The following is a 24,723-nucleotide window of genomic DNA, read 5'->3' as shown; positions in this document are numbered from 1 at the left end:
CCCTGCACACACCCAAAGGAGCAACCCCAGCCACCTTCCCTGGAGGCCAGGTTTTAATGGAAGAGCTTAACATTCCAATCTGCAGTTTCCCTGACACAAATCTGAATTATTCTCTGTGATAATTTGTATTTATAGCCCGCCCCACACACACACACACACAATTCACTGCAGGAACACAGGCTGTTGGAGCACATCCCTTTCCTTAAAAATCAGGAATTTGAGCTGATTTTCAGCAGTGAAGCAGAGAGAAAACGAGATCACTGAGGGAAAAACATGCAGCAAACTCGGTGTAACCCTCATGGAAATAATCCACAGTATTTCCTTCCAGGATTCCTGGAAAACAAAAGACTTTCTGGGGCAGCTGAGCTCTGAGCAGAGGCAAACCATGCACACACAGAAAAAAATTAGTCCCATGCTCAAGCAGCGACTCAAAGCAGATGTTACAGAACAAGAAATACCTTGTGGGCTCTCAAAGGGTCAAGGTTATCTTTGGAAACCAGAAAAAATGGTCACTTCCCTAGGAAATTTTAAATGGAATGTTCAATTCTGCCTCCCCAAGGGTTCGTTTTTTTGTTTTTTTTTTTTTTCTTTTTCCTCCTGGCACAAGAAGAACTTGCAGGGTTTTTCAGGATCAAGGAGCTGTGGTGGGGATTTGCTGGAATATTCCCTCTGAGGGGAGGGGATGGAGATCTCTGGGATTGGAGTCTCCAGTGCTGCCCACGCCTCTGGGGCGAGCAGAATTCCCTGGAGCTGCTGCTTCCCACCCTGGGCTCCCAAACCTCAGGGCTCTCCAACAGCTCCCACGGGGCTAAAACAAACACAGTTTGGGTTCTGAGCAGGGGTTAGTCCCCAGATTATTCCAGTCACATTTCAAAGTAGGTTTTTTATCCACCAAAATAGAAATAACCCACTTCTTCCAAAAGTGAAAACTTGGGTTGTCCCCTGATTTACAGGCACTGGGAAATGATAAAAATGATGATAAAAAAATGATGATTAAAAAAGAAAGATGATAAAAAAATTATTTTAAAAATTATAAAACCAATAAACTTCCCATTTATTCTTGGCTTGCTGACTTGGGGCTGAATAAAAGAAAGCAGGAAGAAGCTGCTTCCCTCAGGACAAGATTCCTGCTCCTGCTCCCAGCCTCAGTCCGGGCTGGGAATCCACATCCAGTGAGGTTATCAGCTCATCCCCCTTCCCTTGGGAACATCTCCGTGTCACTGCCAGGTTTGACCTGCCAAGGTTCAGAACTCCAGGATCTGCTGGAGGAGGGATCACAGGGATGTGTGGGACAGGAGGGGCATGGAATCACCAGCAGCTCCACTGAGGAATTGCAGCATCCTGGCTGTGGCTGCAACCTGACCCAGAACAGAAGTGAAAGCCTCTCCCAGAGGAATTCCAAGCTAAGGATCTTGGATAAAGAAGATTCTCCCTCTCTTCAGGAAAATCCCACGTGAAGCTGCTCATTGCCATTGGGGTTTCCCTGCACTGCAACAGAGCAGAAGGGCTCCAGCAGCCAAATTTCAGCTGAATCCCAAAATTCCAGAATGGTTTTGGTGGGAAGGAGCTTAAAGATGATCCAGTGCCACCACCTGCCACGGGCAGGGACACTTTCTGCTATTCCAGGCTGGCCTTGGACACTTCCAGGGATCCAGGGCCAGCCACAGCTTCTCTGGGAATTCCATCCCAGCCAGGAATTCCTTCCCAATGTCCCACCTAAGCCCCCCTCCTTCAGCCTGAAGCCATAGCTAGAGCTGGAGAACCAGCAGCTTCTGAAACCAGACAGGCGCTGCTCGTTTATCTGCACCATTCCAGATTCCATCTGATCCAGAGCAAAGCCTGGTTTCTCCTCCACATCCCCCTCTGGAAGCTCCTTCCAAGCCCTCTTTACTCACCTGCTTGCTCACCCCTAGGAGCAAGAGGAGCCTACCTGGGGTTCTTGTTGTTCAGACTCAGGGCGATCTCGTTAACGGCGTGAGGGTGGGACATGACCATGTTGAATCCGTACTGGAAAGAGGAGGGACAATCCTGCCTCAGTCTGACCCCAAAATCCCACCGATCCCACCTCCCTGACAGCTCCTCCCCGTGCTTCCAGCCAAACAGAACCTCGTGGAATTTAAAAGCGGAGTATTTCACCCTCCCACCGTCCATCACAGCTTCCAGCTCCGGGTATTCCACGGTTTTACAATTCCCTGCCATCAGCAGCGTTTGGAAGTGCTGCCTTTGGCCACTTCAGCAACAAAAAAAGGGTCCAAGAGCTGCCCCTACACCACCCCCAACCCTTCTGCTCGTTCCCTCTCCTCCAGTCCCTGTTTGACTGTGCTCATTTATTGTCCCAGCTGGAATTTGCAGTCCCTGCAGGAGCACAGCTGGCTCTGCTCTCCCAAGCCCAGAGAGAATTCCTCTGGAATTCCCACTGCATGATTGTTCCCGCATGGCCCCGGGAGCAGAGCAGCCACAAATCCCTGCCAGCTGCTCAGCAAGGTGTCCAGCAGGGCTTTTCCTGGCTTTAGCAGAAAATCCCAAATTCCTGAGGCTCCCAGCATCCCACGGGAGAACAGGATGAGCTTGGGAGGGAGTCAGTGCCAGCGACCCCAAGGGCTCTGCATGGGCACACACAAGGGGAACTGGGATTTTCCATCTTCTCCAGAAATCCCTATTTACCACTCAACTCCAGACTAAAAACGAAATGTAACAGAACTAAATCCCTTTAGAATAATATTTTATAACTTATAATTCATTCTGTAGTTATTATGTAAGTAATTAGTATTAAAGAGTAAATATTTGTTATTTAATGTATTTGTATTATTTAATATACTTATTATGCATTTCATATAGTAGTCAATATATTACTTAATATATTCATAATTATTATTTAAAAATTAAATATAATCTTTAATATTATTTAATAATTATCATATAACTTTATAGTTTATTATCTTTATCTATTTTATGGATATTAACAGTCTATTATTACATATTTATAGAAATATATTGATATAAATATATTATTTATATTTATATAAATAGATATTATACTATAAAAATATAATAACTATATTATTTTATAATAATTATATATTAATATATTAATATATTATAAGAATTATATAATGATTATATATTGTATTATATATTATTAAATATATAATTATATACTAATATAATTATAATAAAGAATATAATTACATATATATTATTTATAGAAATATAAATATTAAAATTATATAAATTTTGTATTTATGTAAAATTATATTATATATTAAATATACATAGAATCGATTGTTATATATTATATTATATTATATTATATTATATTATATTATATTATATTATATTATATTATATTATATTATATTATACATACTTCAATTATTTACAATATTATATTCTATTTATATAAAATAATATAAAATTATATATTTTATATAAATTATATATATATATTTATATATATAAATTATATAAAATAATAACAACTTATAATAATAACTTATAATAACACAAGTAAACACCAGACTAATTAGAACCTAATTAGCTGCACACCTAATGAACAGGAGCTCTTACTGCCCTTTCCCTAAACCCGCATTATGTAAAATTATATTATATATTAAATATACTTAGAACCGATTGTTATATATTATATTATATTATATTATATTATATTATATTATATTATATTATATTATATTATATTATATTATATTTACTTCTATTATTTACAATATTATATTCTATTTATATAAAATAATAACAACATATTATTTCCTTTACAACTTACAATAACACAAGTAAAATCCAGACTAATTCAAACCTAATTAGCTGCACACCTAATGAACAGGAGCTGGCCCGACACGTCCAGGCTCTTACTGCCCTTTCCCTAAACCCACATTATGTAAAATTATATTATATATTAAATATACTTAGAACCGATTGTTATATGTTATATTATATTATATTATATTATATTATATTATATTATATTATATTATATTATATTATATTATATTACATTATATTATATTATATTATATTACATTACATTACATTATATTATATTATATTATATTATATTATATTATATTATATTATATTATATTATATTACATTATATTATTATTATATCATATTATATTATATTATATTATATTATATTATATCATATTATAGTATATCATATCATATCATATTATATCATATCACATTATATCACATTATATCATATCACATTACATTACATTACATTATATTATATTATATTATATTATATTATATTATATTATATTATATTATATTATATTATATTATATTATATTATATTATATTACATTATATTATATATATAAAATATATATCTATCATGTATTTTATTATATATATTATATTATATTATAAGTAAACTCCAGACTAATTCAAACCTAATTAGCTGCACACCTAATGAACAGGAGCTGGCCCAACACGTCCAGGCTCTTACTGCCCTTTCCCTAAACCCACATTATGTAAAATTATATTATATATTAAATATACATAGAACCGATTGTTATATATTATATTATATTATATTATATTATATTATATTATATTATATTATATTATATTATATTATATTATATTATTATATTATATTATATTATATCACATTATATCACATTATATCACATTATATTATATCACATTATATTATATTATATTACATTATATTACATTATATTACATTACATTATATTACATTACATTACATTACATTACATTACATTATATTATATTATATTATATTATATTATATTATATTATATTATATTACATTACATTACATTATATTATATTATATTACATTACATTACATTATATTATATATATAAAATATATATCTATCATATTTTATTATATATATTATATTATATGTAAACTCCAGACTAATTCAAACCTAATTAGCTGCACACCTAATGAACAGGAGCTGGCCCGACACGTCCAGGCTCTTACTGCCCTTTCCCTAAACCTGCGTTGTGTCTCCCTCATCGCCGTGTTATGAGAATTCCAATATTTGCACCCATTTTCCCAGCAATCCCCCCCGGCCCCTTCGCTCCCCCCTTCCCCCGAGGCAGAAGATTGCAGGCAGTGACCTGGTAGTTCATGATGGCCCGCAGGCACATGATGCACACGTGCACATCGTCCTTCTTGCTCACCAGGCGCGAGTTCTTCAGCGTTCTCCGGCTCGGCAGCGTGTTGTACCTGCAGGGAAAAAACCACAAACCCCATTTCTCACCGCTCACAGCGCAGCTCAGGGCAGTGACACAAGGAGGGACAATGGCCCTCCGCTGGCTGACACGAGGAGTTCTCCAGAGCTGCCACACGGAACCACTCCCAGGAGCAGGCTGGATGGCAAAGGAAAGAAAAAGAACCTAAAAAGGGCAGCTTTGTTTTCTGACTCCACTGTATATACAATAATAATATTTATTATTATTTATTTTTTTTTTTATTATTATTATTATTATTATTATTATTATTATCATCATCATCATATTATTATATTATTATATTATTATATTATTAATCCTTCTATTATTTACAATATTATATTCCATTTATATAAAATAATAATAATATACACTATAAATTGTATATTGTATACAATATATAATATTGTGTATTGTACACAATATTATATAATACATATAATAATACATTTATATATTATTATATTATTTAATAATACTATTATTACTATTATTTATATACTATTATTTAATAATATTAATAATACATATTATATAATACATATAATAATATTGTATACAATATAATATTGTATACAATATATAATATTGTATAATGTATGCAATATATAAATTGTATATTGTATACAATATATAATATTGTGTACAATATATAATATTGTATCGATAATATATATAATATAATATAATATAATATATATAATATATAATATAATATAATATATATAATATAATATAATATAATATAATATAATATAATATAATATAATATAATATAATTAATATAATTAATATAATAATAATAACAACAATAATAAATATAATAATAATAAATATAATAAATATAATAATAATAATAATAATAATAATAATAATAATAATAATAATAATAATAAAAATGGCAGTGGATTGGAGGGTGAAAGTGCCACCTCTCCACACTGCCCATCAGTTCTCTCCTCCCACAAGAAGAATTGCAAACCAATCATTATTTACGTGAACATGAGTGAGAAAACTCAGCTGAGGTAGGTAAATGTCAGAAGGCACAGGGACTTTTGGAAGAACTTTAGAACTCTCAAAAGAACAGGGGGACATAAAGGACAAGCAGGAAACACTGGGTGGAAATGAAGGAGGAGAAGGTCCTGGCAAGGATAAAAATCCCCACGAGCTGCACCTCAGCCCTTCCTGCCAGCACAGGTGACAGGGAATATTCCCAGTAAAACTGGGACAGGGAGTAGCACACTGGTTTGTTGTGAATTCCCGGCTCATCCCTGAAAATTCCCTGGTAAAATCCACAAAAAAGCAGGAACAGGGAATATCACACTGGTTTATTGTGATTTCCCAGCTCATCCCTGAAAATTCCCTGTTTAAATCCACAATAAAAGCAAGAACAGGGAATACCACACTGGTTTACTGTGATTTCCTGGATCATCCCTGAAAATTCACAGTTAAAATCCACAAAAAAACCAGGAACAGGGAGTAGCACACTGGTTTATGGTGATTTCCCAACTCATCCCTGAAAATTCCCTGTTAAAATCCACAAAAAACCAGGAACGGGGAATACCACACTGGTTTATTGTGATTTCCCAGCTCATCCCTGAAAATTCCTGGTTTAAATCCACAAAAAAGCAGGAACGGGGAATACCACACTGGTTTACTGTGATTTCCTGGATCATCCCTGAAAATTCACAGTTAAAATCCACAATAAAAGCAGGAACAAGGAATAGCACACCAGTTTTTTATACTTCTTGGCTCATCCCTGAAAATTCCCTGTTAAAATCCACAAAAAAACCAGGAACAGGGAGTAGCACACTGGTTTATTGTGATTTCCCAGCTCATCCCTGAAAATTCCCAGTTTAAATCCACAAAAAAGCAGGAACAGGGAATACCACACTGGTTTATTGTGAATTCCTGGATCATCCCTGAAAATTCCTGGTTTAAATCCACAATAAAAGCAGGAACAGGGAGTAGCACAGCAGTTTATTGTGATTTCCCAGCTCATCCCTGAAAATTCCCTGTTAAAATCCACGATAAAAGCAGGAACAGGGAATACCACACTGGTTTATTGTGATTTCCCAGCTCATCCCTGAAAATTCCCAGTTTAAATCCACAAAAAAGCAGGAACAGGGAATACCACACTGGTTTATTGTGACTCCCTGGATCATCCCTGAAAATTCCCTGTTAAAATCCACAAAAAAGCAGGAACAGGGAATACCACACTGGTTTATTGTGCTTTCCCAGCTCATCCCTGAAAATTCCCAGTTTAAATCCACAAAAAAACCAGGAACAGGGAATACCACACCGGTTTATTGTGATTTCCCAGCTCATCCCTGAAAATTCCCAGTTTAAATCCACAATAAAAGCAGGAACAAGGAATAGCACACCAGTTTTTTATACTTCTTGGCTCATCCCTGAAAATTCCCTGTTAAAATCCACAAAAAAACCAGGAACAGGGAATACCACACCGGTTTATTGTGATTTCCCAGCTCATCCCTGAAAATTCCCAGTTTAAATCCACAATAAAGCAGGAACAGGGAGTAGCACACAAGTTTTTCATACTTCTTGGCTCATCCCTACAAATTCCCTGTTTAAATCCACAAAAAAGGTAAGGACACAGAATACCAAACCAGTTTTTGTGACTCCCTGGCTCATCCCTGAAAATTCCCTGGTAAAATCCACAAAAAAGCAGGAACAGGGAATACCACACTGGTTTATTGTGAATTCCTGGCTCATCCCTGAAAATTCCCAGTTTAAATCCATGATAAAAGCAGGAACAGGGAATACCACACTGGTTTATTGTGATTTCCCAGCTCATCCCTGAAAATTCCCTGTTAAAATCCACAAAAAAGCAGGAACAGGGAATACCACACCGGTTTATTGTGTTTTCCCAGCTCATCCCTGAAAATTCCCTGTTAAAATCCACAAAAAAACCAGGAACAGGGAATACCACACCAGTTTATTGCGATTTCCCAGCTCATCCCTGAAAATTCCCAGTTTAAATCCACAAAAAAGCAGGAACAGGGAATACCACACCGGTTTATTGTGATTTCCCAGCTCATCCCTGAAAATTCCCAGTTTAAATCCACAAAAAAGCAGGAACAGGGAATACCACACTGGTTTATTGTGACTCCCTGGATCATCCCTGAAAATTCCCTGTTAAAATCCACAAAAAAGCAGGAACAGGGAATACCACACTGGTTTATTGTGTTTTCCCAGCTCATCCCTGAAAATTCCCAGTTTAAATCCACAAAAAAACCAGGAACAGGGAATACCACACCGGTTTATTGTGATTTCCCAGCTCATCCCTGCAAAGTCCCTGTTAAAATCCACAAAAAAGCAAGAACAGGGAATACCACACTGGTTTATTGTGATTTCCCAGCTCATCCCTGAAAATTCCCTGGTAAAATCCACAAAAAAGCAGGAACAGGGAATACCACACCGGTTTATTGTGATTTCCCAGCTCATCCCTGAAAATTCCCTGTTAAAATCCACAAAAAAGCAGGAACAGGGAATACCACACCGGTTTATTGTGATTTCCCAGCTCATCCCTGAAATTTCCCAGTTTAAATCCACGATAAAAGCAAGAACAGGGAATACCACACTGGTTTATTGTGACTCCCTGGATCATCCCTGAAAATTCCCTGTTAAAATCCACAAAAAAGCAGGAACAGGGAATACCACACTGGTTTATTGTGATTTCCCAGCTCATCCCTGAAAATTCCCTGTTAAAATCCACGATAAAAGCAGGAACAGGGAGTAGCACACCAGTTTTTCATACCTCTTGGCTCATCCCTACAAATTCCCTGTTTAAATCCACAAAAAAGGTAAGGACACAGAATACCACACCCGTTTTTGTGAATCCCTGAAAATTCCCAGTTTAAATCCCCAAAACCAGGGACTAGCACACCAGTTTATTGTGACTTCCCAGCTCATCCCTGAAAATTCCTGGTTTAAATCCACAAAAAAGCAGGAACAGGGAGTAGCACACCAGTTTATTGTGACTTCCCAGCTCATCCCTGAAAATTCCTGGTTAAATCCACAAAAAAGCAGGAACAGGGAGTAGCACACCAGTTTATTGTGACTTCCCAGCTCATCCCTGAAAATTCCTCCTTTTTAAATGCACAGACCAAGAGGAACAAGGTCCCACACCAGGGCTGGGTGCACCCTGCCCACAATTCCCAGCTTTCCACAATCCCTCCCCTGGGCTTTTCCTTCCCAGCCGAGATGAAAGGAAGCAGGATTTTATCAAAGGAGGTTTTTTTTTTTCCTTTTTTTTTTTTTTTTTTTTCCCATCCATAAATATGAATGAATCCATCAGCTCAGGGCACTGCAGGATTTTGGGAAATGTGACCCAGTTTGGGATCAGCACTCCATATTAACTAATGTATAAAGTGTATGTAATAAATAGATTAAATAATGTAAATAGATTAAATGATAAACATGTACTACTAAATATTAATTAAAATAATTATAAAATAAATGTAAAGTTACAAAGTAATGTATTATAAGGGAGTTTAGTTGTATTATATTTAGCTGTTAGTCTGGAGGGGTTGGAGCACTGGAGCTCAATTTTGGGAGCAGCACAGGAGGAGGCTGCCAGCCCCAAGCTCTGCACCTGCACCTGGATATTTGGGATGCTCCTGGTGGGAATGGGGCTGTCCCACATCCCCTTGGATCCCACATTCCCCTCCTGTCCCATTCCCCAGTCACAACAGGAGCTGAGTGACCCCAAACTGGGAATCTGAACTGGGAAGTGTGGGAGCACCTCCAGTGCTGCCTGCACCACCCCAGACCTGCCAATCCCACACATTCATCCCACCAAATGTGAAAAAAAAAAAAAAAATAAAGTATTTTTAGGCCCACAGAGATGGTTCCTACACTGGTTTATCTCGGATATAAATTATGAAGGGCTGCAGAATTATTTTCCATACATTTTAAATCAAATTAATGAGATTTTTATCATGCCATCATTGGAAGAAAAATAATTTCCTCGGTGCCTGGTGAATCCCTAACTTTCAGAATTGAAGCATCCACCAGTTCTGTTGGCTCTAAGAAATGGGAGGAATAAACAATAAAAATGACCATAAATCCAGATTTTGGTATTTCCAGGGGCTTGGAAAAACACAATTGGGAAGCACTGGGACTGATCTGCTGGAATTTCAGCCTGGGTCCAACCACTTGGATGGAACCTTCCCAAGCTGAGATGTCCCTCCTAAACCTCTCCACACCTTTCCAGGCCAAACTGGGAGAGCTGGGAATGCTCCCCTGGAGAAGGGAAGGCTCCAGGCAGAGCTCAGAGCCCTGGGAATGTTCCCCTGGAGAAGGGAAGGCTCCAGGCAGAGCTCAGAGCCCTGGGAATGTTCCCCTGGAGAAGGGAAGGCTCCAGGCAGAGCTCAGAGCCCTGGGAATGTTCCCCTGGAGAAGGGAAGGCTCCAGGCAGAGCTCAGAGCCCCTTGCAGGGCCTGAAGGGGCTCCAGGAGAGCTGGAGAGGGACTGGGGACAAGGGATGGAGGGACAGGAGCCAGGGAATGGCTCCCACTGCCAGAGGGCAGGGATGGCTGGGAGATTGGGAATTCCTGGCTGGGCTGGAATTCCCAGAGCAGCTGGGGCTGCCCTGGATCCCTGGCAGTGTCCCAGGCCAGGCTGGAGCACTGGGATGGTGGGAGGTGTCCCTGCCATGGCAGGGTGGGATGGGATGTGCTCATTCCAGATGATTCTGGAATATCCCCAGGGAGGAGTCTCCACTCAGGGCTTGGGCAGTGCCCAGGGAAGTTCTGCTCCTGTCCAGGTGGAATTTCCTGGGCTCAGTTCCTGCCCCTTGTCCCAGTGCCTGGCATCACCCAGCCCCCTGCTCTGGGCACAGCCCAGGTGAGACCTGGCCTTGGAGCATCCCTGGAGAGCTCCTGTGCCCAGCCAGCCCCTCAGGACAGAGGGAATTCTGCCCTGGCCTCCCAGCCCGTCCCCTCAGCAGATGTGACTCCTTCACAGAGCCACCAGAACCAAGCATTAAGGAGGATTTTTGGTACAGGAACTGCAGAACGTGGCCCAGCCCCAGGAATTCAGGCTGGGGGTGCTTTTCCCTGTGTCTGCAGCCACCCCAAGGCTCCCTGATGGTTTTGTTTGCTCCCCAAGGCGGGGCAGGCTGGTGGCAGCCCCGACACCTCCCCTTGTGCTCCACCAGCCAGGGAAGGGGTGGCTGAGCTTCTCCTGCTTTTCCTTCACTCCTGGCTCCCCGAGGCCTGGCCCAGCAGCTGGAGGACTCGTTGGGTTTGATTTCCTGTCTGCTGCAGGTCCCAGATGATGTCACCCCCAGGATATTTATCCTGCTAATTAAAGTCAGATGGTTCCTCTTTCATTTCCACGGCCCCTCCTTGCAGGGGGAACGACAAAACCTTTCCCCTGCAGAGGAGCAGGAGCTGAAAAGCTGAGCCTGTGGAAGCTCCTGCAGAGGGGAAGGGTCTGCAAGGGGGTGGCACAAGTGGGGAGGGAGCTGATCCAGAGATTTGGGGTGAGGAGGATGAGGAAGAGAGTGGGATTTCAACAGCATCATGGGAAAACCAACAACCAGCAAAGCCAAGGCTGATCCTGGGCTGGAACACAGAGTCTGAGGTTCTTTTTCTCACCCAGATCAGATCTGATGGAGAAACGTTTCTGTTAAAGAAGAATTCCATCACTTATTTTTATATTTTAGGGCCATGGAGCTGCTCCCAGGGCTGGAGCCCCTCTGGAGCCAGGCTGGGAGAGCTGGGAATGTTCCCCTGGAGAAGGGAAGGCTCCAGGCAGAGCTCAGAGCCCTGGGAATGTTCCCCTGGAGAAGGGAAGGCTCCAGGCAGAGCTCAGAGCCCTGGGAATGTTCCCCTGGAGAAGGGAAGGCTCCAGGCAGAGCTCAGAGCCCTGGGAATGTTCCCCTGGAGAAGGGAAGGCTCCAGGCAGAGCTCAGAGCCCTGGGAATGTTCCCCTGGAGAAGGGAAGGCTCCAGGCAGAGCTCAGAGCCCTGGGAATGTTCCCCTGGAGAAGGGAAGGCTCCAGGCAGAGCTCAGAGCCCTGGGAATGTTCCCCTGGAGAAGGGAAGGCTCCAGGCAGAGCTCAGAGCCCCTTGCAGGGCCTGAAGGGGCTCCAGGAGAGCTGGAGAGGGACTGGGGACAAGGGATGGAGGGACAGGAGCCAGGGAATGGCTCCCACTGCCAGAGGGCAGGGATGGCTGGGAGATTGGGAATTGGGAATTCCTGGCTGGGCTGGAATTCCCAGAGCAGCTGGGGCTGCCCTGGATCCCTGGAGGTGTCCAAGGCCAGGCTGGACAGGGCTTGGAGCAGCCTGGGATAGTGGGAGGAAGGTTGGAATTAGATTCCAAACTCTCCTGGAATTCCAGGACGTGCCACTGGTGCAGACTTTGAATGCCCTGATTTAATACAAATCACATCTGCTTTCTCCCATCATTTTCACCTTTTAGCTGCTAAAAAATATCCTCTGTTCTCCCCTGGCTCCCAGGAGAGCAGCCCAGGGTGGGTCTCACAGAGATGAGAAGCTGAAGCTCATCAGGGCTGGGTGGGTTTTGGGTTCCATCCCTGCGATTTTGCTGGTGGTGGGTTGGAAACTGTGGGGTTTGTATCAGCTGACAGCAAAAAATTTCCTTCAGAAAGGAAGGTTTTGGCTCATCCCAGCAGTTTGGGGTTTCTGTCATCTCCTGGAGCAGCTCACAAAGATGTTCTGGTAAATTAGGAAGTATCTGACCAAAGGACGACTCCCCCAGGCCCCTGAGTGTCACTGGCAAAGCCCAAAGTCAGTGACTGCAGCTCCCAAAACCATGTCAAATTTAAGCCCAATTATCAAAGCCCATTTCTGGCTTTGCCTGGATCATTCTCTCCTCACAGACTCGACACTGAAGTTCCTCAGTTCAAGCCACATGAAAACTCCAGTATTTTGCTCAGAAGAAAGGGAATTTCTAATGGGCTGGGACACTGCAAACCCTGCATTAATATTTATCCGACAGCAGAGCCTGGCTCCCAGTAAAGCTCCTTCTCCCAAAAAAGCAGCAACGAAATCCCCAAAGGCTCTTCCCCCCTTTTTCATCCTCCTGCCCTCATTTTGGTGTCGGTTTCCCAAATCCCTGTGCCTCGTCTTTAGGAAAAAAAAAAAAAAAAACCAACCCTCTCAGTTGCCAGGGAAACAGGGAGCAGGGAATTGGCAGCTTAGCACTGCTGAGAGGAGCAGGGGCTGGAATGAGGGAGGGAAGGTCCTGGAGCATGGACAGAGCTCTGCCCACCCAGGCCAGCTCCCGAATTTTGCATTATCCTGGCGAGATCTTCTCAGCCTTCTCCTTTCTCCTCCAAAGCTTTCAGCCCAGCTGGGATGGGGGAGTGGGAGGTGTCGCTGCCCATGGAATGGGATGAGTTCAAACCCTTCCAACCCAAGCCAGGCTGGGATTCTGGGGTTCCTTCCTCCCACCACATGGTTTCCACCATTCCAGGAATTTCCACACAGCCTGGGTGTCCACACATCCCAAAAAAAAAATCTCATTTATCACCCGGAGATGAGGCAGAACCTCCTGGTTTTGCCCAAAAAAAACCACCCTGTACCCCCTCCTCAGCTGAGCACCTGCCTTGTTCTGAGGAAAGGTTTCTCCTTCAGTTCACCAGTATTTACTAATCACAAAAATTACAATTCAAATATTATAAAAAACCTCTCCCTTCTTAAAAATCTCTCACATACCTTTAGCTTTCAGGTTTTTTTGAACACACATAATCCCCAGCTACTGAAAAAAAATGCTTTTAAAAAGAGCCCTTTAAAAAAAACACATATTTTTTTAAAATACACTGTTTTTAAAAATACCCATTTAAAAGAATATTAAAAATACGGATTTTAAAACACGGATTTAAGAAAAAAAAAACCCTCCAAAACCCAATCCAAAAACGCTGTCCCAGTACTAAGATGGCTCTGCGGGCAGGAGGAAAATTTTGGCTGGAAAACTCTGTCAGGTCCCGTTTCCGCGGCTGTTTCGCCCGTGAGCAAAGCCTCTATTTATAACAAAAAGGGGAAATAAGAGAGACAAGGGCTAAAAGCTCTAAGCTGAGGTATCAAACACGACTATTTGCACCACGATAAGGAGAACTCCGCTCTCGCTTCCGTGCCAGCTGTTCCCCTCTCTCCGCCAAAATCCCGCAATGACAACGTGCCAGCCCCACGTGCTGCAGCCCGGCTCCCTTCTCCTGGGTGTCCCTTCTCCCAGTCCGTGTGGCCACCACGTTATCCACGGCAGGGCAGCAGCGCTGGCCCCGGGGGCTCCGTGCCCCGAGGGGACACCTTCCAGTGGCACTTACGGGGTTTTGCGGGCGGCAGCGCCGTCGGCGGGGCGCAAAGGGAAGCTGCTCCAGAGGCAGGCGGCTGCCAAGCAGCTGTGGCAGCGTTTGAGCTCAAGGTGGTCGGGCAGAGAAACCAGTCTGATGGCGTGGGAGAGGGGGGTGAGAGCGCGGGGAAGGAGGGGAGAGGTGGCAAGGGTGGGAGGACGGGGGAAGAGCGTTCGAGCGGGGAAAGGGGAACGGAGGAGACGTTGAAACGGAGATTCAGGCAGGTGAGGAACACAGGGAGATGTGAGAAAGGGGAAAGGGTGGAAGGAAATGAAGAGAAACAATGTGAGAGACATGTAAGGTATTCCTGAGTTAGGCATTCCTAATCCCAAGCACTCCTCCCGAGGACACAGCACCTCCTGCCAGCTCGGGCTCCGCCACTTCTGGCGGAGCAATTCAGGAGCAAAGAACACCAAAACCACTAAAAAAACCCTAAATTAACTGGCCAGGTGATCCTGCCGCACTCCACAGCTGGATTTCTTCCCCAGAGCTCTCCTCCTCTGCACTGCCTGAGGGCTGGGAATTAAATTTTCCAGGTACCCCAGGGCCAAGGTCACTGCCTGGCACACCAAAACCTCCCCTGCTGGAAGGGAAAGGCTGGAAGTGACTCCAATTTTGGACTCTGCTATGCCCACAGGATTATGGAGCAAAACTCCATAAAAGCCAAAAAAAAAAAAAAAAAAAATCCCGAAGATCCAGCACTCTGAGCTGCATCCTGAGTGACAGTGGTGGGAGCTGAGGGCGGTGGCTGGAGTGGGACATCCAAGGAATGGAAGGGAGGTGACTGTCAACCAGTTCTGGAAAGTGATCCTGCCTTTTCCATAAACCAAACTAAAAAAGGAATGTTGGGAAGGAGAGACTTGGTAGTCAAGCGTGGAGTGGTGAGAGGGTGACAGCAGGTTTGGGGGAGGGAAGTGGCCTCTCCAAAGAATCCAATATCCCAAAGAATCTGATATCCCAAAGAATCTGATATCCCAAAGAATCCAATATTTCAAAGAATCCAATATCCTAAAAAATCCAATATCCCAAAGAATCCAATATCCTAAAGAATCCAATATCCTAAAGAATCCAATATCCCAAAGAATCCGATATCCTAAAGAATCCAGTATCCCAAAAAATCCAATATCCCAAAGAATCCGATATCCCAAAGAATCCAATATCCTAAAAAATCCGATATCCCAAAGAATCCAATATCCCAAAGAACCCCATATTCCAAAGAATCCAATATCCCAAAGAATACAATATCCCAAAGAATCCAATATCCTAAAAAATCCAATATCCCAAAGAATCCAATATCCCAAAGAATCTGATATCCCAAAGAACCCCATATCCCAAGAATCCAATATCCCAAAGAATCCCATATCCCGCTCATGGCAGCACAGAAGGAACGTGCTGCTGGAAGAGAGAGGGCACGGGATGGGAGCCCCAGCTTCCATGGATCCATGGGAATGTTGAGCGACACTTTGGAGAGGAGGAATGGCTTCCTCTGCACGAGGAAACGTCCTCAGCTCATCCCGCCCTTGGAAGTGATTCCTGCCCCGAGAGGTTCCTTCCACCTCAAACCACCAATTCCTTCACGTGCCACACCGGGATCAGAGGGCAGATGAGGGAGATCCTCGTGGGAAAAGCTGTCCCACCGTGCCAACCCCCAGGATTCCGTACCGGAGCGTGGAGTGCCTGCCGGAGCGGGAGATGCTGTTCCCAACGGGAGAGGGCAGATTGCTGCCCCTGTGCAGGTCCTCAATGGAGCGGCTCCAGGGCTTGGACTTGTCCATGGAGCTCTCCACGCTGTTCTCCAGGCTTTCAAAGTCAAACCTGCAAGGAAACGGGAATTCCGAGGCCGGGTTAGGCGGGAGAGACGCGCGCGCGGAGTTTTCCTTCCCGCTGCAGGTTTTGGTGGAATCACAGCATCATGGACAAAGCCAAATGGGACAAAAGCAAAGGAAAAGCCTCTCCAAAACCATCAAATCCAACTGATCCCCCAGCACTGGGAAGGTCCCTTCCCACCCTAACCATTCCAGGGCTCTGTGATCCCAGCAGGTGGAATAATGATGGAAAAGGAGAGTTGCGGTGCTGGAGGGACACGGAAAAGTCCAGGGAAACAGGATGAGCTCCACACGGGGAAGGAAATTCCCCAGCAGGTTCATTCAGGTTGGGAAAGCCCTCCAACACCATGGAATTCAACCATTCCCAGCCTTGCCAAGGCCACCAGTGGCTCTTGTCCCCAAGTGCCACATGCACAGGGCTTTGAATCCCTCAGGGACACATCCAAACAGGATCCAACAGCTTCTTCAACATAAAATAAATCCAACACTGGCCGCTTGCTGGGGAATATCCCTGCCTGGAAGGAAAAGCTGGGAATCCTGGGAGCTCTCGCCAGTGGATCTCCATAAATCAGCTGTGCAAGTACCACTTTGGTTTCCTCCATCCCAGCTCGGCCCCACAAACCTCCCAGCACACTGAAATACCACCACAATCCCCCCAGATTCCCTGATTTCTGACTCTTTGCCCGTTTATCATGCTATTCCAAGCAGGAATTGCTTGTTCCCCTTCCAGCTCCTGAGGTTGTTACTCATGTTCCCCGTGCGAGAGGGGAAAAACCCAGCGAGCTCCTTGCGTACATTTGTACAAATTTAGGAAGAAAGACTTTGTACAAACATTTCTTTTTGCTGTGCACGGTTTTTTCCAGTGGCTAACATTTGAAACCATAGGATTTTCCCTCATAAATTTTCCTGCAACCCCACCACAAATCTCTTTTCTGGGCAGTGACGGACGTAAATCTGATGGCAGCCCTGCTAAAAATAAATTATCGGCTCTCCCCAGCTTGAGTTTCTGTTCCAAAATTATCTTTAACCTAAGGCTTCTCTTTCATTTTTATAGGAAAAAAAATCTGCTACGATATCCTGAATGAATGTGGATTAATTCCCCATGCCTGGAATTATCCACAGCCAGCTTGGATGGGGTTTGGAGCACCCTGGGGTAGTGCAAGGCTCCCTGGCCACGGCAGGGATGGGCTTTAAGGTCCCTCCCAACCCAAACCAGTCTGGGCTGATTCCATGATCATAAAACGAGGTCTCAGCTAAAGATCCCCACTGAAAGCTGATTTTCCCCACTGGTTTTTCAGAGCCCATCTCAGGATTTATGACCCAAACAACTCAATCTGATCCCAGCGTCCCAGATGTCAGAAAAAAAACCCCTCTTGTTTCCAGTCTTCCCAACTCCCAGAACGCCCCTGGAATTGCTCCTGAGCTGTGCTGCAGCACATCTGCTGCCCAGCACCCCAGCCCTGGCTGCCAGGAGCCTCGGGAGCAGTGCCTGGGGGTGGGAATCCCTTTGAACACTGCAGGAATACAAAGCCCTGGGCTGGGACACCAACTGCAAACTTATTTTCAAGGAACCCTGCGTCTTTCCACACATTGTGGGATGGGTTTTCCACCCCTAAGATGCTCAGTGACCAAAGATAAAATATATGAATAATCTCAAGGTTTAAATTCAGGGGGTTTTTGGTTTGTTTTTTTTTTTTTTGTCTGCTGTGATGAAATAATTCCAGACTCACATCAAGATTTCCTCTGCTCTCAGGCCCACAGAATCATGGAATTATTGAGGCTGGAAAAGACCAGAACCACTGAACACTTCTATGCCCTCCAAACCACTTTTTGAACAATTCCAGGGATTGGGACCCCACCACTGCCCTGGGCAGCCTGCTCAATGCTCCACCCCTTTGGAATGTAGGAATATTCCCTAATATCCATGAATTTCCTGGCAGGAAATCCCAGGAATGTCTCACTTACGTGACTGCATACTGGGCAAAGGACAGGTATTCCACCAGGACATCCAGGCCTTTGTTCTCTTCATTCAGGAACTCCCTGACCCATCTGTGAGAGAAACACCAGACATTAGAGCCGTGCTGGGGCTTTGGGATTCCCTGGAATTCTCAGAAAAACTGGAGACAGAGCCACTGCAGCACTCTGGGTCTCATTCAGGAAGAAAAGGGTTTTCAAAATGATTTAGAGGACTTTAAAGAGTCCTTTAGATGCCTTTCCAAATGAACTGAAATGAGGGGTTTTGTTTTTGCAGCACTGTGAAGGTCAACTCCTAACACAGGGACTTGGCTCAGTTTCTATCTCATCCTCATTTCCAGCAGGCTGTAAAAGCAGGAAAAGAATCTCTGATGGATACCCTGGGTGTACATTTAACAGCAATTCTGCCTCTTTTTTTTTAAAGGTGTTCACCTGTCACAATGAATTCTGGCCCCTGGGTTTTGCAAAATAATTCAGGAAGGCCTGTTATGTTCCAGAGCTTTGAAAAGGCCAAGAAAAAATTTGAAAATCCATCAATTTAGGGGCAAAGCCAGAGGGGAAAGGAACCTCAGCACAGCCCCAGCTCTTCTCTGAACCCCAACTGGGGCAGCAAATCCCCTGGGAGTGGCTGGGTGCCACTGGAATGAGGGAATCCAGGGAGGGAGTGGGAATTCATCACCTCTGACTTATTCTGATCTTCAGGAGGGCCATTCTTTATCATTTCCCCACAAAAATAACCAGCCTGGTGTTTTGGAAAATGTGTTTTGGAAAGAATCCCTCAGCCAGGGGCCCCAGAGAAATGATCACTGGTGCTGTCCCCTCTTTTATTGCCCTGGGGCAGCACCCAGGTTCCTCTTGCTCATCCCAAATCCAGGAGCATCTGGTGGGGAATCCCTCGTGTTGGGAAAGGAGGGAACACCTGGCAGGGCTGTGGGAGGAGTTTTTGGGATGGTTCCCATCCCCACACTGGGACTGCAATTCCTCCCACAGCTTAGAACACCCCCATTCCCCCCAAAATCACAGCAGAATCCCAAAAAAAACCGATGGAATGGAGCTGGAGAAAACCTGGAAAAGCTCCCTGGTGGGTGCCCCAGGGCTGCACCAGCCTCTGGCCCCACAGGAAGGTGAAACTGGTGGGAAGGAGGATGGGAAAGGGATGTCTGATAAAAAAACTGAACTGTGATAAAAACAAAACCTCTGGCAATTCTACTGCAGCAATTTGGGATTTGCTGCTCTGTGGATAAATCCTGGTGCTGTTGTTCCCAGCCAGGCTCCATGTTAAAGCTGTAAGACAGCAGTGGGGGTGATACATAAATTGATAGTTAAATTTAAAATTTAAAAATTTAATAAATTAATATAAAATTTCCAGAAGCTATTATTTATTAAAAATAATTTATTTAAATTTTAAATTTATACTTTATGAATTTATTAAATATATATACGAATTTATGTATATTTATTCTGGACACAACTTCACTCCCTGTGCTCTGATTGAGCAGGAGCTGACTCCAACCTTTCCTTAGCCCTCAGGAAAATGTGGATGAATCCATCAGGAAAGGATTAAAGCTGAATTATTCTCCTGAGATGCCCAGCTCCCCTTAACTAAGCCCATCAGGCTTTAATTAGCAATCAAGTGGCATCACTTATTGACATGCAAAGGGGTGTATTCTCAAAGACAGACACCTTTAGAATTTAAAAATAAATTACTAAATAATAAAAAATAAATTAATAAATAAATTCAATTTAAAACTAAAATGAATAAAAATAAAGTTAATAAAAATCATAAATAATAATTTAAAATTACAAATTGAACCAGAGGCATTAAAAATTCTCACCCAATGTGGTTTGTCCTCAAGGAAATTTCCAGTTCTCGGAGCACCTGAGTCGACTCCTGGACTCGTCTCCTGAATTTCTGCAATGGAATGAGCAGCAAAAATAACAATTAGGCTCTATTAAAAAATATACAACATCTCACCCAGCACAGAGGGAATGAAGAAAACATGGGGGAAACTGAGAACTCCTCTAAATCCCCAGGAATGCAGCAACAACAGCCCAGCAGTCAACAGGAACACGTGTGGAGAAACCCCTTCTGTTCCCAGGAACGGGAGCTTCCAGGATTAAGGAAATTAAAAGCCTGGAGATAAATGAACATTTCTTTCCAAGCCAAGCTTTGGTTTAACATCCAGCTTTCTCTGGAAGGTTGCAGAGCCCCTGTGCTTTAGAAAACGAGGTGGCAGAGAGCCAGTGGGGGCACCTCCATCCCATCTGGGTTGGAGGATCCTCTTCTCCCTGCCCATGGGAAGGTGCTGAAACACCTGGAGAAATCCCAGTGGAGCAGCTGCTTTGGCACATTCTCACCCCTGAGCAAGGCCAGAGGGATAAGGGCAGGCTCAGGTGGGATACTGGGAAGGAATTCCTGCGTGTGAGAGTGGCACAGGCTGGAGGCCAGGCTGCAAAACCAGTGCCACCACCTCAATGGCAGCAGGAATCCCAGTGGGATGAGCCCTCCCATCCCTGTGGAAACCTTCCCGCGTCAGCCGGGGCTGAGGAAAGGCTGCGGGGGATCCGGAACGAGCCAACAACAGACAGGAACTCAGGGCAGCTGTTTTTAGGCCCTTTGGGTTTGTCATTTGTCACGGCAGCCCCGCATAAGAAAGGCTCCAATGTGAGCCCACGGAGCGGAGCCAAACTCGGAACAACCTCCAAAACCCTGAGGAGGAAAAACACAAAGACCCCGTTCACCGGGCTGGGAAACCTCAGGGGCTCCTAGGAAATGCCTCCCTACTCCTGGCTGGAGGCTCCCACAAAAGCAGAGCTGTCCCAAGGCCTCTCTGCCCAAGGACACGGGCTGGGAGCACGGGGAGCACGGGGCAGGGTCCGTGTTCTCCACAGGGAACGACCCCGGAGCACTGCGGGGCAGCACGGAGCGGGGATTGCTGGGCATGAGGCACAGCCAGCCCAGGGCAGGAGCTGCTGGGCTCTGCTGTGCTTCTGGGTGGGCTTCAGAGGCTCTTGTGGTTGTCACCATGGATGGGAGGTGACCCGTATGGATAGCCATGGATGGAGCTGTCAGCACGGATAGAGGTGATCCCCATGGATAGAGCTGATCCCTGTGGATAGAGCTGATCCCTGTGGCTGGGAGGTGATCACCATGGATGGGAATTGTCACCATGGATGGAGCTGTCAGCACGGATAGAGGTGATCCCCATGGATGGAGCTGTCACCATGGATAGAGCTGATCCCCATGGATAGAGCTGATCCCTGTGGCTGGGAGGTGATCACCATGGATGGGAATTGTCACCATGGATGGAGCTGTCAGCACGGATAGAGGTGATCCCCATGGATGGAGCTGTCACCATGGATAGAGCTGATCCCCATGGATAGAGCTGATCCCTGTGGATAGAGCTGATCCCTGTGGCTGGGAGGTGATCACCATGGATGGGAATTGCCACCATGGATGGAGCTGATCACCATGGATGGAACTGATCTCCATGGAAGGAGCTGATCTCCATGGATGGAGCTGATCCCCATGGATGGAGCTGATCCCCATGGATAGAGCTGATCCCTGTGGTTGGGAGGTGATCACCATGGATGGGAATTGCCACCATGGATGGAGCTGTCACCATGGATGGAGCTGATCACTATGGATGGGGGTGATCACCATGGATGGGAATTGTCACCATGGATGGAGCTGATCTCCATGGATGGGAATTGTCACCATGGATGGAACTGATCTCCATGGATGGGAATTGTCACCATGGATGGAACTAATCTCCATGGATGGAGCTGATCCCCATGGATGGGAATTGTCAGCATTGATGGAGTTGATCCCCATGGATGGAATTGTCACCATGGATGGAACTGATCTCCATGGATGGGAATTGTCACCATGGATGGAGCTGATCTCCATGGATGGGAATTGTCACCATGGATGGAACTGATCTCCATGGATGGAGCTGATCCCCATGGATGGAGCTGACCACCGTGGATGGAGCTGATCCCCATGGATGGGAATTGTCACCATGGATGGAACTGATCTCCATGGATGGAGCTGATCCCCATGGATGGAGCTGATCCCCATGGATGAAGCTGACCACCATGGATGGAGCTGACCACCATGGATGGAGCTGACCACCATGAATGGGAATTGTCACCATGGGTGGAGCTGAATCACCATGGGTGGAGCTGAATCACCATGCTGACCACCATGAACAGTGCACTCAGCTGCTCTGAGCCTGTGCCAGGCAAATTCCCAGAGAAAAGGACTCAAAACTTGGACACCCCTTCTCAGGGGTGAGCAAAGGGCCATCAGACAGGGGTCTGGCCAAAGCCAGGCCTAGAGCCCAGCTCAGAGACAATCTGTCACATTATTTACTGAAGCCAACGTTATTAAAACAAGCTGTGCTCCCTGTCAGATGGTCCTTGGCTTCCCAACATCTGCTCTCCTTCCCCAGCTGGAAAACTGCAGCAAATTCCCAATTTCTCTCTGCTTCTCCCTGGAACTTTCCAGGGCATTTGCACAAAGGCAGGAAGGAACCTGGACCCCAGGACCATCCTGGCTGAGGGACGAGGGACAGGCAGGAGGAAACAGGATGCTCCTCACCTTCCTGGTCACTGCTGGGTCCAGATATCCCTTCAGCTTCTGGATGTAAGTGTGTGGAGGATTCTTCACTTGGAATCTTTCCTGGAAAAGAGGCAGGAATAAACATCAGCCACTTTTCTGTGTTTACCCAGAAAACACATGCACTGCACACATATTAATCAATAGAGATTCAGAATACATTCTACTCCTAAGTGGATCATCTATGCACGCAATTAAAATAGATTTAAATGGATCTTGATATTTATATCAACTGATATTTTATATCAGTATAAAAAGACGCCTTAAACATTCAGTGGGAAGTCTGAATTTTAGTTGCACATCCATCTGAAGTTCCAGGGTTTCTGCTCAGCAGGAGCATGGAGAGGAAGGAGAAGGGTCAGGAGAGCAGCTGCATGCACCAACGCCAAATCCTTTTTAAGCACTTGGAGAAAACCTTCCCCTATCCCAGGCTGCTCCAATCCCTGTCCAGCCAGGCCTTGGGCACTGCTAGGGATCCAGGGGCAGCCCCAGCTGCTCTGGGAATTCCAGCCCAGCCAGGAATTCCCAATTCCCAGTCTCCCATCCACCCCTGCCCTCTGGCAGTGGGAAGCCAGTCCTCAAGGTCCCAACACCTCGTGCAGGGATCACTCGATCTCCAATCAATCCCCCCTCAGCCCCAAGATGACAGATTTTGGTGACCAACACCAGCTCTGTCTGCTGAGAGCTCCCTGATTTTTCCCTGCTTTCCCAGTGTCCAGCTGGAAGTTTATCCCACCAAAGCAGCTGTGAAACACGAGCTGTTCCATGAGCACTGTGCTGTGTCCAAACCTCCTCGCAGCATTCCCAAAGATTCTGATCCTACTTGTATCTTGGAAGAACTTCAAGCTATTCTGCCACTTTCCCTGGAGGAAAGATCTCATCCCAATCTCCTGAAATTTCCTCTTTTATCTGAAACCTCCCTTTTTTAGGTCAGGATGCAATTCTGACTGCATTATCCCGAGGTTATTCCAGAATGAACAGGACACTGCTGCCCAGTTACCAGAACTGTCTGAACACCACAAGTTCTTCCTGTTATTATCTTGCTGCATGCTGGAAAAGAAGTAATCCATCATGGCCAGCGGGAAAAAAATGAAGGAAAAACTCCTCCCTGAGTTCCACCAGCCCTGGTGGGAGCTCTGGAAGTCACAGAGCACTCATGGCTTTCCTCTTTTACAACTGGATTCTTTTTCCACGCACCTCCACACAGCTCTGGAATTGGCATTTCCTATTTTATCTGAAAAACAGCTCAGAAAATGCAAACCTCTTCACTGAGGGCTCTTCTCTGGACAAAGTGACACCAGCAGGGCCTCTCCTGCTCCAGCACCATGCCCACCATCGTGGATTCTTGCTGGCTCTCTCTCAGGGATTCCTGGGGCCAGGCTCACCTCAGCGGCTCCCATGGGGCAGACAGAGAATTCCTGGAACCCCAGAGTGGTTTGGGTTGGAAAAGCCCTTAAGGATCCTCCAATTCCAGCCCCTGCCACGTCCTCCTGGCAGCAGTGTCCCATCCCAGCAATGCTCCTCGTTCCCTCTCCCATTTATTCCCCCCTTTCTGGGGGCTCTCTGCTGCTGACAGAGCTGTGTTCAGTCCAATCCCCCAGAGAGGCTCTTTTGCTCTTATGGATTAATTCCTCTTCCCACGTAATCCACCCTTGTCTGCTGAAGGAGCTTTTCCCAACCACCACCTTTAACTGCCTGGAATCCTCGAAAGGAAACGCTTCAAG

At 44.8% G+C, this 24,723-nt stretch overlaps 1 protein-coding gene across 8 annotated transcripts in view; it reads right to left on the bottom strand.

Annotated features, from left to right (window-relative positions):
• FMNL2 (formin like 2) overlaps positions 1 to 24,723 on the bottom strand; it is a 128,239-nt gene that overhangs the window by 26,425 nt on the left and 77,091 nt on the right. For all 8 annotated transcript variants that reach the window (XM_053982591.1, XM_053982587.1, XM_053982590.1 and 5 more), the window contains exons 3-8: positions 22,982 to 23,062; positions 20,214 to 20,290; positions 18,370 to 18,453; positions 16,241 to 16,393; positions 5,124 to 5,232; positions 1,931 to 2,007 (exon numbers count right to left, since the gene is read on the bottom strand). In XM_053982591.1, coding sequence (XP_053838566.1) covers positions 1,931 to 2,007; positions 5,124 to 5,232; positions 16,241 to 16,393; positions 18,370 to 18,453; positions 20,214 to 20,290; positions 22,982 to 23,062 — 581 coding nt within the window. The remainder of the gene's footprint in view (positions 1 to 1,930; positions 2,008 to 5,123; positions 5,233 to 16,240; positions 16,394 to 18,369; positions 18,454 to 20,213; positions 20,291 to 22,981; positions 23,063 to 24,723) is intronic.

This window comes from Vidua macroura, chromosome 7, assembly GCF_024509145.1.
Source record: "Vidua macroura isolate BioBank_ID:100142 chromosome 7, ASM2450914v1, whole genome shotgun sequence".
Classification (NCBI taxonomy): Eukaryota; Metazoa; Chordata; class Aves; order Passeriformes; family Viduidae; genus Vidua; species Vidua macroura.
Note: the sequence above shows the minus strand (reverse complement) of the source record. Positions and strands in the feature narration are given on the sequence as shown.